This window comes from Typopeltis vanoorti, chromosome 22 (assembly GCF_054136105.1).
Source record: "Typopeltis vanoorti isolate ZY-2024b chromosome 22, IOZ_Tvanoo_1.0, whole genome shotgun sequence".
Lineage (NCBI taxonomy): Eukaryota > Metazoa > Arthropoda > Arachnida > Uropygi > Thelyphonidae > Typopeltis > Typopeltis vanoorti.
This window is the reverse complement of record NC_143570.1, coordinates 85,497,154-85,513,830: the sequence shown is the minus strand read 5'-3', so window position 1 is coordinate 85,513,830 and position 16,677 is coordinate 85,497,154. Positions and strand designations below refer to the sequence as shown.

Genomic DNA, 16,677 nt, shown 5'->3' with positions numbered 1-16,677 from the left:
ATGTCATAATATGTTATTAGAGTTCAAGGAGTAAATAGATTTGGAGAGAAATGCATGTGCAATCTTTTATCCTATAATTAGCCACATGTGGTTTATTTGATCCCAGCCATCATTCAATTTCAATTTCTGACAAAAACCAATGACTGATGTTTGTTGTGATTTTGAGTAGCTGAGTTTCTTGCTGCTCTTGTGCTAAATCAGTCTCTTGCTGGCCATCAGCACACTCAGTTGTGGAGTAAGGAGTGATTTCTGCTGTTCTGACTCCCATGCGACTGCTTACGTATTTTTTTAGTGTTTTTTTTTATTATTTTGTACTTTTATGCCATATTTTCTTATTCTAGTCCCAATGATTACCAGGGGCGAATATTCCGGGTGTGTTAGGTGTGCATTGCTCATCCACAAAATATCAGTATCACCGATATTATTTTGCATTTATTCCCATTAAAGACATCCCTAATTGTTTGCAGATTTTGCATGATTCCTAAAATTAAATATACTAATGCTTCGTGAAGAGGGCACTTTTCGACATGTAAGCATTGCATCACATTCACATTAATAGCCCAGGTGTGCTTTCAAAATTCATACACCTTTGAGCTCTTTGAAAAGATGTAAAGAGAGCCCAGTGGGTCATATTCTTAGCGTTCTAATGTTTTTAAATCATTCAGAAGGCGAGGCTGGGTGAGCTCAGAGTCAATAGCATCTAGTGGCTGCAATTGATTATTGTGTCAACCAATCCAACTGAACGTTGTCATTTGTCATGAGTTGCTGTTTTTGTTTTCTGATTTTCATCTGTTTTGTGTGTCAAGTGTGAACTGATGTGGTAGGCAAGTTTTTATATATAATATGCACATAGACAAATTTTTAATATATAATTTTCCATAAATTTATAACTTTTTTGTCCATATTTCCATGGGAAACAGTGTTGATGATCTACTGAATGTCCCGTTTTCTGACAGAACTTTTGTAGATTATTGTAGATTATATGAATGTACTCGAAGGAGGTAAGCCTCGTCCTCCTCTTCCAAATTTACTGAGCAAGTACGAAGATGCAAAAACTGAGTACACGAGACACTTTTCTGTTTCACAGTACAGTAGAGTAGAATGGTTAACTGAATGTGAAGTGCAGTCAAGACTTTTTTTCTTGGCCTTGTTTATTATTCTCCAGAGAGAAAGGCATTTGGAATAAGCATGAATATTCTGACCTTAATCATTTGACTGCAGCAGTGCAAAAACATGAGTGCTCCCAATCACATGTTCAATCATTTTTAAATCTTAAGATGTTTAGAAAACGAAGAATTGACATTCTCCTTGACAAAGAAAAAAATTGAAGTTACTCATCATAATGAACAGGTAAAGAAAAATAGAGACATTTTTAAAAGATTAATTGATGTTGTATACTATTTGGATAAGCAAGAGCTTCCTTTGAGAGGTCATGATGAGTCTAAAAATTCAGTTAATTGAGGAAATTATATAGAATTTTTAAATGTGCCCCATGAGCATGATCCTCTTTTAGATATTTAAAGAATTTTGTTTCATTTACCTTTTATGCTTTCCTTATTTAAAATTATATTAACACGTCTTTTTTGAACCTGCGTGTCTTTCGTTCCCTTATTCCCGGGCGGGTACTAGCTTTTAGCTTATGTATGTGGTTTCCGCATCGAGCGGTCGCATTTTCACACAGATTTAGTTTCATCCAGACACTTGAATGCATTTAGCATTGAAGTGTCTAGATGATATTGAATATCTGAAATGCAATTCAAACTGATTTCAAGTTATATATGTATTCATTTTGCTTTTCATAAATTGAGTGCTTTCTATATCCACTGGCTGTATTATAGACAGCTGTTACACATGTTTTCTGGAACTGAAAATTGAAAGTGGTTGACAAATGCATGCAGCATAGCCTGCGTGAGTGGAGTGTTTTTCCATTAAGTGTGTCGTTCAAATTGTCTTACACTAATTGTTCCTAAATATAGTACAGATGTTAAAAATCTGTTTGTTGTATTTAATGATAAACAAAGCTAATTGTTTCTCTTGCTCATGCAGTATTACATCTGTTGAGGTTGGAAAGGGTTTTTTTTAACAGTGTAGAGATATTTTTATTCTAGTTTTTGGAAACCACCAATAGTAAAAATTTATCTATTCCTGAATAAAAATGAATACTCTTATGTATTATGAGACGTTGTTGATCTACAACAAAATACCAGCAACAAAATACTGATATTAAAAAAAAAAAAACAAAAAAAAAAAACTAATGAATGTAGGATTCCCGAAAGTGTGGATAATTCTGATAATGATCGAATATTATGTATCCTGTTTTGCATAAAATGTATACTTAGTCTCAGTAAACAAAAGAAAATTCTTAGAAAACAGAATGAAATATACACAAACCAGAGAAATACACATAATGTGTGCAATTAATTTTATGAGGTGATTTGCTCTCCATCAAACCATATGTATTTCACATTTATTCTCCTCGTAAGTTTTTTTTTAATTATGCCATCATAAATTCACTTATTCATGTTTAGACTTTATAGGATCATGCTATTCACTCTACCCAGCAACTTACAGGACACACATATCACAAATGTTAATTATTAATAATTTGTTTGTTAATCTTTTCCTTTCATTTCCCATTCTCACGTGTCTTATAAATGACGGTTCACATATTTTTGCCTTTGAGTATTTCAAATATACCAACCAAATATAGCATTCTCCTTCATTATTGTTTTCTAATAAATCCTAAAACAGACAGATTATTTTAGGATTTATTAGAAAGAATTCAAAGTTATCCTGCAATTAATTGCATTGGACCAATTAAGATGAGCACTGATGCGCTGTGCACTCTCAAAACTTTCTACATCAATAAAAATGCAATCATATGGTCAAATTGACATGAATTTTGTAGCATGGGTTGCATAACCCACACAACAGCACACCCAACCAAAATGGGCACACGGTGCCACTGATGATTACATTTGTTGACACCACTGTGTAATATGTCCAAGAACGAAGGATCGCAAAATAAGGTCAAAGTGTGAGAAATGTCTGAGCTTTTGTTGCAATGAGCATTCTTCAGTAAGATACAACAGTTGTGGGGAAAATTAAGACTGAATTAAAATGTTAATAATTAATATAAAAATAAATCAATATTAATGATTTGTTTATTTTATTTTACTCACCATAATTAATTTTATAATAAATAAAAACATTTCATGAGAAATTATAGAAATATAACTTTAATTTTGGGGTCAAATAGTCCTATGCGACTAATTATGTAACAAAAAAAGATGTGACTAATTAAGGGTTAAGAAAGAGATGTTTGAAGGAATACCATGTGCATGAGGATGATATTAGTTATAAAAATACAGTAATAAGGTGCAGGTTAGGAAAGTTACTCAAGTATAGTGTAATAGAAAGCTAAGTCTGAGTATGATAAGAAACTGGCTCTGTAAGCAAAAGATCCAAAACATTTCTGTTGTTATGCTTCAAGTAAAAGAAAGAATAAAAGCAGAGTATGCAGGTAGCAGATACAGAAGAGATTGATAAACTAACCAATGTTTTTGCTAAGGGCTGTCAACCTGGTGTATGAGACATGGAGGTCAATGCTATCTCTATACTGAATGCACACTCAAGTGTATAGGAAGAGGACATTAAAGCTGTTGCATAAATTGAATATGAATTTGGCAACAGTGTTTGTTCAGGCTGTGCATTTGATCTGGTTGAATAAGTTGAGTCTCTGTATCACTAGAATCACACTTCCAAAATATTTGAAATTTTTGGTTCTCCCCAGGAATTCCCTGCCAAGCCTAAGTGCATTAATTTGTTCTTTTTTTTTTCTTTGGTCATTAATATCTAGGACATTGTTCATCACCAGCATTTGAGATGAGTCAATTCCTTATTGCAATTCATTTTTAAATGTAAACCAGTCTGGATTATCCAGATTTAAACCCAAACAAATTCCCTGTATCCATTCATCATTTCTTTACAGTGAAAATCAAATCTACAGTTGATCTCTCTAAAACCAAACTGCTCTTCTCTTACACCCTCCTCTACTTTATTCCTTATTTTTGTTGCCATTATCCTTTCATAAATCTTTGCAAAATGACTCATTAGTCTATAGTTACTATACTCCCTTCTTGAGCTCCCTTTATATACAGGAACAATAATCCCCTTGGTTCAGTCATTAGGTACTGCCTTCTTTCTCCAGATCACTCTGAGGATGTTTCACAGCCATTTCAATCCTGAACTGTTTGAAGATTTGATCGATTCAGTAAATAAATATCCTAGGGTATTTTCCATTCTTCATCTTCTTTAATGCTTCCTCTTCGTGGGGCACCCATTGGTGGTGGACCATGGATGATGAATATTATCATTCAGATATATAGTATGGTTGAAAAAAAAAAAAAAACAGTTACTGAATAACTACAACAATATATGTTATGGAGTAAATGGGTTTGTTAACAAAAAATTTGTTTATTTACGCATGTACACCCACAACTATCAGTGGAATCTTGGTTTAATAAAGCATTAACGATGGTAGATTATGTGCTTGAAATGGGCCTTGTCTTTCAAGACAGGTTTCATAGCACATGCGAAGGTTCTCTGTCATCTTGAAGAACAGGGGTTGGGATATCTGCTAGACATGGTCATGTAAACAGAAGGGTACAGGAATTTTGTGAACCTCAAAATGAGCATCTTAGGGAAGTGTTCTGATAAATTAGCTCTAGAACCACTCGATGTGTGACAGGTTGCTTTGTCCTGTTGGAATACCTGTGCACAGAATGAATTGTTTTTTGCATGGCACATCCTATGCAAATCTGGATTTAAAAGAACTAAGATATTATTGATATAGCATTCGCTATTCAAGGTCACGGTTACACCACCCTCTTCAATGAAGTGGAGCCCAATTATGCCATGGCCAGAAAGTGCACAGCATGCAGTGACCTCGCTAAGAAGAGGTTTCTCTTGGACAAATTCAGGTCTCGAGAAACCAAGAAACCTGTGGATTCGTCTGTTTACATGACCACTTAGATGGAAATGTGCTCTGTCTGAGAACCAGACGCTATGGAGGAAAGACAGATCGTCATAGACATTGACCAGCACTCGTGCATGGTGTCTCATCGTGCAATGTAATCTGTTGCTGTTAAACAACTGATTACATTGCATGGTCGGAACATAAGGACCACCTCAGTATCCCAAGTTTTACCACTGTTCTGTGTTGATTGCATTTCAGACACTGTAATACTTGGTCCAGCACAAACCCATGATTCTCATTTGTGTTAAGAGTTTGTGGTCTCTCTGAATACCCTTTGTATTGTGGCAGACCCCCCCCCCCGTATGTCAAAACCTCTCGATTAAGGCAATGATGACACTATTGTTTGGAACATGCTTACAGAAATGACAAACAAACTGCTCATAAACATGGCATAGGCTTGGACCATTTGCTTTACCAACTCCATATGAACGAAAATAATGCTCAACAGTAAACGTCTTTTTTTCCAATCAACACCATTGCTACAGATAAATGTAATGGCATAGACTTTACAGGTGCTCTTCTATTAATGTGCATGCAGTCAAACAGCATATCTCGTAGCAAATATACTGAAGCAGGTGTCGGAAGTTCAGTTTTTTTTTTTTTTTTTTTTTTTTTTTTTTTTTTTTTTTTTTTGTGCCATACCATATTTAGAAGAATTTTTTCTGTTGTATGTTATCAGTAAAATCAATTAAAGGAGTTGAACATTAAGAAAAATTCATTTTAAGATTTTGCTATGTTGTTATTATTTTTTTTTTTTTTTCATTGTGAAGTTTGAGATAAAAGGTCATGATCTTAAATGTATTGCTATATTGGTACTGTCATTCAGAAGTTTAGAATATTTGCTGCTGTTGCCAGATGAATGGTGGCATCTGCAAATATGGAAGTATTCTGAGAATAGAGAAATTTATAAAACTAGTGATTTGGTCATGAATTTTATTTTATCACTTCTCCATTTTAGAATTGTGACTGATATATTTTTTTTTTTTCAATGACTATTTTGTATGTTACTCAGTAATTGTGGATACCTGTTGACCATTTTGTATTCAAACTATTCTTTTTATGACTAATAGTCTCATTTGTTAATTAATGAATATTAGTCTCAGTGTTAAGTCTAAGTGTACTTGAATGAATGTTACTTCCCGATAGTGGAGAACTAATATAAAGAGAAGAGGAAATGTTTGAAGTAGAGAATGCAAAAAAATGGGAAAAGAAGTTTTTTCCTCTTTAGGGATGAACTTTTAGTAATAAGACTTGCTAATATTGTATTTGTAGAGATTAAGGAGAAAACTCTTAATTTATTTTAATTAAATTATTAAATTTAGAAATAGCCATTTAATAGTAGTCATTTACTGTTGAAGTTCAGGTAGTGAATAAGGAAAATATTGGCCAGCTAGGGCTTAAAATTCTTTGAAAAGTCATCAGTCCATTAGACTTACTCTACTTTATGCAAAAGATGTCATTTCCAAGTGGCTAGTCTATCTTCTCTCCAAACAACAGACCACAAGTTTAAATCCTGCCATGGGTGTTGGTGATAGTCTTTAGGTGGGAGTTGAATTTCACACCTTATGCTGCTGATGGATACCATGTTCTTGGATCTCCTCCATAATATCCTCTTTCGCAGAAGCTCGTGCATAATTTCACAATTCATTTATTTTACTCCTACTTTATTTATCATCCAAACCTTAGGAATTCAATCTGACATTGCCATAAGTAATTTTGATTCCAGATCAAGTACTAGGCACTGCTGATTTCTCTCCTCTTCAACTGATGAAGCCACTGTACATCACTAATCTGTTTCCTTAATTTATCATAGTCCCCTGCTCTGCAATTCCACACATCTCTCTTGTTCTCTGAAGCTTGGAGCTAGCTACTCCCTTTGTCAATACCACATGACCGCTCTCCCCCATGAGATGATATTATTAAGTCACAATAATATGACTCCTACATGTTACTTTAACTACATGCTATATAAGATAGTTATCTGAAAGTAGCTCAAAGAATTTGATCCCCTTACTCAAACATGATATTTCCTGCTTCCAGTCAATGCTGCCATAGTTAGCGTCGCCTGTTATGATCACTTTTCTGTTGCTCACCAGTCTCATCTGTCTGAACATTTCTAAACCATCTCCCTCTGCATTTCCTGGCCTGTAATGACATCCTGCTAAATAACCCAACTTTGTGCTAACCTGAACATCACACCAAATAACATGATCAGGTTATTTGGTATGAGGTTCAGGTTATTATCATTACTGCTTTCTTCAAGTTTCACGGTTTGATTTGAGGGGACACACCTCCTTCTGAAATCATCAATAAAATCCACCTCATCTTTTATCTTTTATGTAAATTCAAAAAAATGCTATAACCATCATATTCTATTCCCATGAGTACACTATCTTCTGTTAACCGCATCTTGCCAGCACCAATGATTTGCAGAATGACTACCTGCATCATGGCCACAAACTCTGCACCTTTATTCCTAATATTCCTTACATTGGTGTATAATTGGTGGAGTAGCTTCCCCTGGTCTACCCTTTCCTTGCCATAATTCCTTACCTCATTACTATACATAATAAATAACGGAAAAACTCACGTAGAAATATTATTTAATATTTATTTATTATGTATAGTTATGTCTACTCACGGTTTACCTCTTTTAAAACTTAATCCTTACCTCATTGTTAGAGTCTTTTGGCTCTGCTGCTTCCACTGAGGTTATCTCTGTGTTCATATCTTGTCTTCCTTTGACCATTATCTGACCAATTCTGGTAATCCTTTGCTCTGTAATTCAGATAGTGAATATTGCCTAGATAGACCTAAAAATTCTTTGAAAAGCCATCAGTCTGTTAGACTTTATGCAAAAGATGTCATTCCCAAGTGGCTAGTGTATCTGCTCTCCAACAGACCACAGGTTTGAATCCTACCATGGCCATGGATGTTTGTGATTGTAAAAAACTCTCCTCCTCTCATCAACAGACTACTCAGCTTCACACCATCTCCTCACTCAAATGTAGACTGTCTGCAGCAAACAGCTCTCTCATACCTACAGATTTATTCCATACATCTACCAACTGAAGTCTTCTCTTCCTGTTCATTTTAGCTGTTATGCCATTCATGATCATTGCTCTTCTCCTCAGCTCTCTACTATCATACTTCACATTTCTTCCTCTAATATTTTTCCACTTCACTGTCTCTAGCAAGAGACAGTGAAGTGGAAGAATGTTAGTGAATACAACTGCTGGTTTACAGCAAAGGCTGCAGATCTAAACCTCATATAAGACATGGATGTTTGTAAAAGGACTTGCTATGGAAAGTTTGTATAGCCCCTTGAGTTTATGACTTGTGTTATAAATTCTGCATACTCCTGTATTTTTTATTTTTTTTAAATTAATTAATTTATTTTTTATTTTTTAGAAATAGAGAGAGAGTGTGGTTTCAACCAGTATCATTGCTGGATGACAACAATCTTGTTCAATCATCATCATCATCCATGTAGATACCTAAATAATGAATCACATTAGGAAAGGGGGATTGAACATTACTGCATCAATTAGCTCTATCTTTTGACCCTTTAAAAATTGATCCCATTCATAAATAATGACTTCATTTAAAAATTTTATGGAATTTACAACCGTGTTAAAAAAAACTTTTTTATTATCCCGATGTTTCGATCTTCATATCAAGATCATCATCTAGAGCATACATAAATATACAAGACAAGCCGAGTTACATTATTAACTGTAAGCTAGAGAAACAATGATTTGATCACATGTTATTCTACTGGCATGACCTCTAGTTAAAAAAAAAAAAGTATTTATGAATTACATCAAGCTAAATGCTATTTATGATGACAGGATTAAACATTCTTTCTTACAGATGGTTTTCTTTCAGAAACAATGATGTCCTATTTTTAGTATACTGGATTTTCTACAGTCCTGTTCATAGTTGTTCTCAGTGAGGAAGGTTTCGTGGGTCAAATATATGCTTTCCATATGTTTGGGATTTTAAGACCATCGTTATTGTTCAGATTGGGGTGGTTGATAATGATCTCACAGGCTTCCTTAAATTTCCATTTATACCATGTTTTAGTGCGATATAGACAGCTATCTACATCCCACTAAAACATGATGAACGGAAATTTAAGGAAGCCTGTGAGATCATTATCAACAATAATGATGGTCTTAAAATCCCAAACATATGGAAGGCATATATTCGACCCACGAACAACTATAAACAGGACTAGAAAATCCAGTATCTTAAATAACAATTGTAATACTAAAAATAGGACATCATTGTTTCTGAAAGAAAACCACCTTGTTTCTTTCACATGCTACTTGAGAAAGTTGTCATACAACAGCTCAATAATTTTTTTATTTAATTAAAATTATTCAATTTTTTTTTATTCAATTAAAATTATTTGGATTGTGTTAATGTGAAGAGATCTTTATTTTTCTTTTGTGTAATACATTTAAAAAGAAATTGTTAAAATATTACTTACAGGTTCTTTATTCTTAAATGTTTTAATTTCTTTCTCTCATTCTTTATTAAGGATGGAGTGTTGTTTTATCATTGGAGACGTGTAGCAGATGAAGGAAAAGACTATCCCTTTGCAAAGTTTAATAAGGTAAAATTAGTTCAATTTTAATATCTGCATATTTATTAATATATTATTTGAATTGAAGATTTTCAACTTCCAAAAAACTTCATCACAAAGACAATGAAAATAGGCCGAAACATTGAAAATATCAACTGCATTGTGAATGGAGAACCTATAGAACAAGTAAAACATTTCAGCTACTTAGGCATGATTTTTAGTGAAGATGGCAAATTAAATATGGAAATAGACAACAGAATCAACAAAACTGGTATGGTAACTGAACAGAAGTCAACTGAATAAATTTATATGGAGTAAGAGAGTAATTAGTCAAAACACTAAATTAGCTGTATACAAGACAGTATTCAAGCCAGTTTTAACTTATGGATCTGAGAGTTGGGTCAGAAGTAAAACACTTGACCAAAGACTAGAGACTGCAGATATGAGAGTCCTGAGAAAGATTAAGAGCATGAACAGATGGCATCAATGGCAATATCATATTAAAAATGAGGATACTAGAAAAGCCCTTGACATTGTCAGCATCCAGGAATGTTTTAGCAGAGCCAATCTCAGGTGGTATGATCACTTAAATAGAATGGGAGAGGAAAGATTAACAAAACAGGTGTTCTTTGCCAGGTTGGCATGAAAAAGACCCAGAGAATGACCAAAATATAGTTGGATTGATACAGTAAAAAGTGCCTTAGAAGATAGAAATATAAGATCTCATAATGTTGGAGTCTTGACAAGTAACAGACTGATTTGGAGGAAAATTGTAGATAGGAAGTTAGTAATGATGTAATTTTTCATACAGTACTATCATATCCTGTACCCTTGAGGGTATATATCAGGAATTTGATGAATGATGATGAAGTTTGCGATGACTAAATTATATCATCAAAAATTTGCAAGCTGCTAGTATAATGAACAACCAGTCTTATCCAAAACTAGCTATAATTTCTATGCTTCATTTTCTTGGATAAATTATGATTACTTCTTATAATCTAAACATTTACACTGACTTATATTTATATAGCAGACAAACACATAGTATTACAAAATCTTTGGTACATCAGTGCCATGTCTAGGCAAGAGATTCTGAGAAAAAGAAGGAATTTAGTTTTGTATTTCTTTAACAGCTGAAAGCTGTAGTCTTTGGAGAAGATAGTTGAAGAAGCTTGTTCTGAATTGGTAGATAGAATAAAAGAGCTCACAGTAAGTTTGAAAGCTGGAGTGTACATGGATGTTGTTCAGCAGCTGTTCATACTCTCTGTTTTGTTAGTTTATTTTAACAGTATTGATTACCATATTTACTCGAATATAACTCGCACTTTTTTTCCCAAAATTAAAGTTAAAAAATCGTAGTGCAAAATTTATGTAGGGATTTTCGGAAATTAAAGTTTTTCAGGAAAAAAACTAAATTGACATTTATAATTAAATCCTCAGTATTCATTATAATTGCTCAGGTTATTTATAAAATGAGCACATTTAAATTTTAATTTTCAACATTATTTACATGATCAGTGGCTCACCTTCATCATGTGATTATATTTGAATCTTTAGCGATAATGCTTCTGTAATTAAATTAAAACAAACAGTTTCATTATTGTCTCTCCTTTTATCATTTCTGAATCATAAGATCACCATGATTTAAAAAAACTGAAAATGGGTTTGACTTACAAAGAATCTACTATTTGCTATAGCAGATTCTTTGTAAGTCTTCGCTACTTCCGGTCTCAAGAGCCGTTTCAAACTGGTCTAATTCAATCTTGAACGTTGTAGTATCCGTCCGCCCTTTTTCTTGAACTCTTACATGAATACCAGAGGGAATTTCCCCTTCAGCATTGTTTTCCTTTTGAATATTATTATGTAAAAAGGCAACTTTCTTTCATCTACAGTAATTGCGATCATGATTTTGTATTGCTGTTTAAACTTTTTTCATGTGCGAGGTAAACTTTTTAATTTCATTTTTCGTCAAGTAAAATCAGGGGTGCAAGATATACGCTAGGCCGAGTTATATTCGAGTAAATACCGTACCAAACAAAATGATAAGAAATTAGGGATAAAGAAAATAATTAATATTTATTAACTTTTTAGCTGATATTTTGCTGGTATTATATCCAGCATCTTCAGAGCACAAGAACAGTTTGTCACAGCACACAAAACAACAATTTGGTATAACAGTGGAGCTAGTTTAAAAAAAATTGTAAGGCAACACAAGGAATTCAAGTCCTAATTAACATCATCTATGTTAGAAAGAGAGAGAAAACAAGTATTAATTAGATCTTAAAATGATGACTTCTGTGTAGTACTTTTGTTTTCTTCCATTTGATCCTGTGTGAAGAGGTATCCAAGGCATAGTCTGCTATACCTGTCTTGCTAAATGATAGTGCCGAATGTATTTTTTATGTTCACCAAGATGGATGTAAACAGTTCTTCCTGTCTGTCCATAGTAAGCCAGCTCACAAGAACATGGTGCTTCATAAACTCGTGGATGTGATAAGGAAAAGAGTTTGTCCTCAGGTGAACAGATGAAAGTTGCGAATTTGATATATGGTTTAAATATGGTGTGCAACTGGTATTTATTAAGCATTCTAGATATCTTTTCTAGAATGCTTAATAAAAATCAGCTATGCTTTTCTTAAGCAGCTTTCTTAGACACAGATCAACCTTGGACCATTTGGTCCATTAAAAACATGTATAAGAGATGCTTTCCTGAAACAAGAACATGTGGTTTCAGTGTTCTTCAACATGGAAAAAAGCTTATGACAGCCTGGAAATATGGCGTATTAAAAGACCTATTTAATCTTGGTCTGAGGGGGACACTTTCCTGTTTTTATTAAAAACTTTCTGTCCAGCCAAGTCTTTCAAGTCCATGTGGGAAGCACATTATCTCAGCCATATCAGCAAGAATAGGGAGGTCCTCAAGGCTATGTGATAAGTGTGATGCTTTTTGCTATTAAAGTGAACTTTATTGAACAGCTTCATCCCACAGTAGACAATTGCCTCTATGTCGATGACTTCACAATTTACTGTCACTCCTGCAATATGAGGGTCATTGAAAGACAACTTCAACAAGCAATTGATCATGTCTCTTCGTGGTTTTCAGGTTTTCTGCAGAAAAAACAGTATGTACATTTTTGCCAGAAACACTTTTCACACTGATCCTGATTTAAGAATGGGACAAACTATTATTCCAGTTGCACCAGAGACCAAGTTCTTGGCCTCTGGTGCTACTGGAATAATAGGTGGACACAAATTCATCATCTTTGGAAAAGTGCAAACAGCATTGAATATCTGGCTCCACATTCTATCCTCTGCAGAATGGCGGTGCTGATCGATGTTCTTTGCTCTGCATTTATCACTTCAATCTCAGATTTGCAGTTCTCCAAGTGAGAGCACGCTCCATTGGTTGGGCCCTATCCATCATCGGGTATCCGAATACCTACTGATGTCTTCTGCACAGCACCCATTCAAAGTCTTTATATTGAATCAAATAAACAATTGTTTTCATCTATTACTTAGATGAAAACAATTGTCTCTTAAATATGCCCTAAAAGTAAATTCCCTTCCAGATCATCCTACATGGACTAGTCTCTTTTTTTTTTTTTTTTCTGTGTTGGGAGGTCCAATATCACACTGCAGACTGCCCTTTGTCCTTTTGGTATGTGCATTAAAGAAGCTGTGGAAGCTATTGGCATAAATGTTGACAACATTACTTGCACCAAACAAAATAGCATTCTTCCATGTCAGGCTTACGCCCCATCCTGCAACCTCTTACTGTGTCAACTACAGAAGTCTCATACACCATCATATGTTAACCTTCAATTGTTTAATGCACACTGAGCAGCACACTGATTTCTTGCCCATCTGTACTGATAGTTCAAGATCAGAGATCTCTGTTGGCTGTACAGCAATCCCTTGATTAATGCATTCTTCAAAACAGGCTCATTAATCGAATATAATAACCTATGGGAAAAAAGTATAATTCGTTCCTCAAATTTCTTTTTGACCCTTAATTTCTTTTATAAAAGAATTAGGGTATATCTCAGGGCCTAGTTAAAGGAAAACCATGAAGCTGAAAGACAATAAAACATATTCAGAATACAAATTTATTATTCTACTTCTTAACAAAGAATTGAGCTAACATAGTTTGCCAGGCATTATGTTTCTTTTTTTCATACAACTGACGGTATGGCCCTGTTGCCTCTTCTACTACTTCTGCAAATTTTACTGCTTTTCTCTTCATTAGGGTTAGCCTCTAAGCATTGCTGCTTAAAAACTTTGGTCATATGAAAAATATTTTCAAATTGTTTCTGTAAAATCTCTTTGGACTTGTCAGTGATTAAATTTTCTTCATATTCTTCAGGATCTTTCCTCTGTGCATATAAATTTAGCAGGTCGGATTCTAAGTTAATTCAAATGAATTAACTTATATTCATTTGAAAAGCCTCTAAAATCATTTGCATAATGTGAAAGAATGTGCTTCCAAATGACTCGCATATTGCTAGCAGTAATTTCATTCAACTTTAAGACTTTATAACCAGGCTGAGATTTCTGATTTGGCCAAAAAAAGTGTTAGAAGGCATTCACTTCCAAAAAAAGACTGGTTTCATTGACATTAAATATTTGTTAGTCATAATAGCCCCCTTCTTGCACAATTTTCTTCAAAATCTCTTGATAATTTGCAGCTACCTTCTTATCTGCACTTGCAGCTTCACCTGTTGTGATTAGAACATTATATAGGCTATTTCTCTTTTAGAAACGCTCAAACCACCCAGCACAAGAGTGGAATTCTTCTTCTTTTCCATCATTGATAGCCCTTTCTTTCAAGGTTGCAAAGAGACTTAATGCTTTTGATTTAATAAGGTCAGTGCTCATCAGGATCTGTTTTTGGTTACAATCTTCAATCCATGTAGAAAGAAGTCTCTCTAATTCATTTATTATAATACTTTGATTTCGAGTGCATGCATGATGAACTTGAAGCAGCCTTGCCTTTCTCTTTGTATTCAGCAGCTTTGCTTAATGCTCTTATAGTTGATTTACCCATTTTTTGTGTTCTTGTCCCATCTTTGCTCTGCCTTGTTCATTTTTCTTTATTATTTCAAGTTTTTCTTCCAATGAGATTACTTTTCAAATCATTTTCACACTTTTTTCCTCACTAATTCTTTTACTCATGTGAAAGGTTGTGAAAATGTTTTAAAATAAAAAATAAAAAAAGATAAAGAAAACAACTGCAAAAGAGGCACAAGGTATAATAATCAAACTTCTATGTAATTAGCAGACGACATAAATTTGGCAATACATTTGAAGCATGGTGTACATGGAAATAGTGTAATATGCCATTAAAAATAACTTTGTAAAATGTTTTAAATCGGTAACTAAATTATTTCATCCTGTGAGTGATTTTTTAAAATAGTTAGTCATAAAAAATGTATAGATAGAAAATTTGTAGCATTTGTTTTTAAGATGTATGTAGGTGCATTAATTGAATTTTAGAGGCTCACTAATTGAATTTGGGTATTGAAAAAAAAATGACCCACTAATCGAAAACGGACTAATCGAGGGATTGCTGTACTTCTTTGTTTTCTAACATTACCATTTCCAACCAGATTCCACTTGATTGTAGTAATTATATAGCAGGCTTTCATGCCATTCTGCTTGTTTGTACATATAAAAGAACACCCCCTTCCCAATGTAATTTATACAGACTCTGAGTTCTTTACAGGCTATCTCCTCTCATGCATATAATATACATTCAGTGCTTGGATTAAGTGTTAAAACTTTGGTACAAAATAAAGACCCTTAATTTTGATGTTTGGTTTGTGTTGGATTCTCAGCCACATAGGAATTATGATCAGCTCATACTTTTTTTTTTGACATACTGTTTGATGTACCATGTACTGACTACACAGTTTATAAACTCAAAGTTAATTGCCCACTGGCAATACTCCTGGCAGGAAACACTAACTAACAAATTGTGTGAGATAAAGCCTGAAATTAAGCAATAGCGGTTTAGTCAACATAGGAACAGAAGAGAGGAAGTTGTTCTTGCTAGGCTCTGCATAGGTCATAGTTAGTTTACTTATTCTTATTTACTGAGGACTGATGACCTACCTATGTGTGAGAAATGGAACACCTGTCTCATCATTATTCATATTCTGGTGGCATGCCGGCACTTCACAAGAGAGGAATGACATTTTTACTTACTGGCCAAAAGCTATACATGCAGGAAGATGTTATCAGACTGAGACAAATTGCATGAAGTTTTTTTGATTTTTACAAACATTAATTTATTCATATTATGACCTTTTTCTTGACCACTAGTATTAATAAATTAAAGACTTAATTCTGTATGTTAGTCTAGTAGATAATAGTTTAATATCCGACATTTCACTGACTGATATCTGTCAGCATTTTCAAAGGATACACTGGTAAGCAATAGAAAGTAACAAAAACTAGGAAACTAACCGACAATTCTAAAAATTATATAAAATTATTACTGTCCGTGATACAATGATATAATACACATCATTCTACTTGAGAGTGCCTGCCATTCAAGAAGATTAGCCTCATATTTAGTGTTGAATACTATGGCTACTTCTTCTTTTCCTTGATTGTCATTGCCTGAATATAACATTTTGTATTTATTGTTCAGAAAGGTCTCCCCAGTTTTTTTCTTTTTTGTTTCATTCACCCCTATTATATCAATCTGGTACTTATCAAATTCCTCAGTTAACTCCATTTCTTTGCCATTCAGGCTTCTTATGTTGATAGTACTAATCTTTAACTCTGGTGATGTTGAGTTGGGGTGTGTTTTAAGATTTGTTCCAGTAGCTGACTTTTTGCTGTTGCCATTGTTCCCTGGCGAAACGGGGGCCTTGTTTAACCGGGTGATAGCCCAGCCTGCATGAAATTTTGTCATGTTGTACCATCATTTTTTATTTTGGTTTAAGCCAATAAGAATACAATTTGGTCAGCTAAATCCTAAATTGCAAGCCCATCCTCGTTCGTTCGTTCAGGTAGATACCTCACCACGAGAAGCTGAGGA

At 34.0% G+C, this 16,677-nt stretch overlaps 1 protein-coding gene across 3 annotated transcripts in view; it reads left to right on the top strand.

Moving 5' to 3' along the window:
• LOC150094538 (DNA methyltransferase 1-associated protein 1-like) overlaps positions 1-16,677 on the top strand; it is a 219,357-nt gene that overhangs the window by 51,269 nt on the left and 151,411 nt on the right. For all 3 annotated transcript variants that reach the window (XR_016550226.1, XM_090411891.1, XM_090411890.1), the window contains exon 5: positions 9,585-9,659. Coding sequence is in view for 2 of the 3 variants with exons in the window: in XM_090411891.1 (XP_090268017.1) it covers positions 9,585-9,659 (75 nt within the window). In the remaining variant the exon portion in view is untranslated. The remainder of the gene's footprint in view (positions 1-9,584; positions 9,660-16,677) is intronic.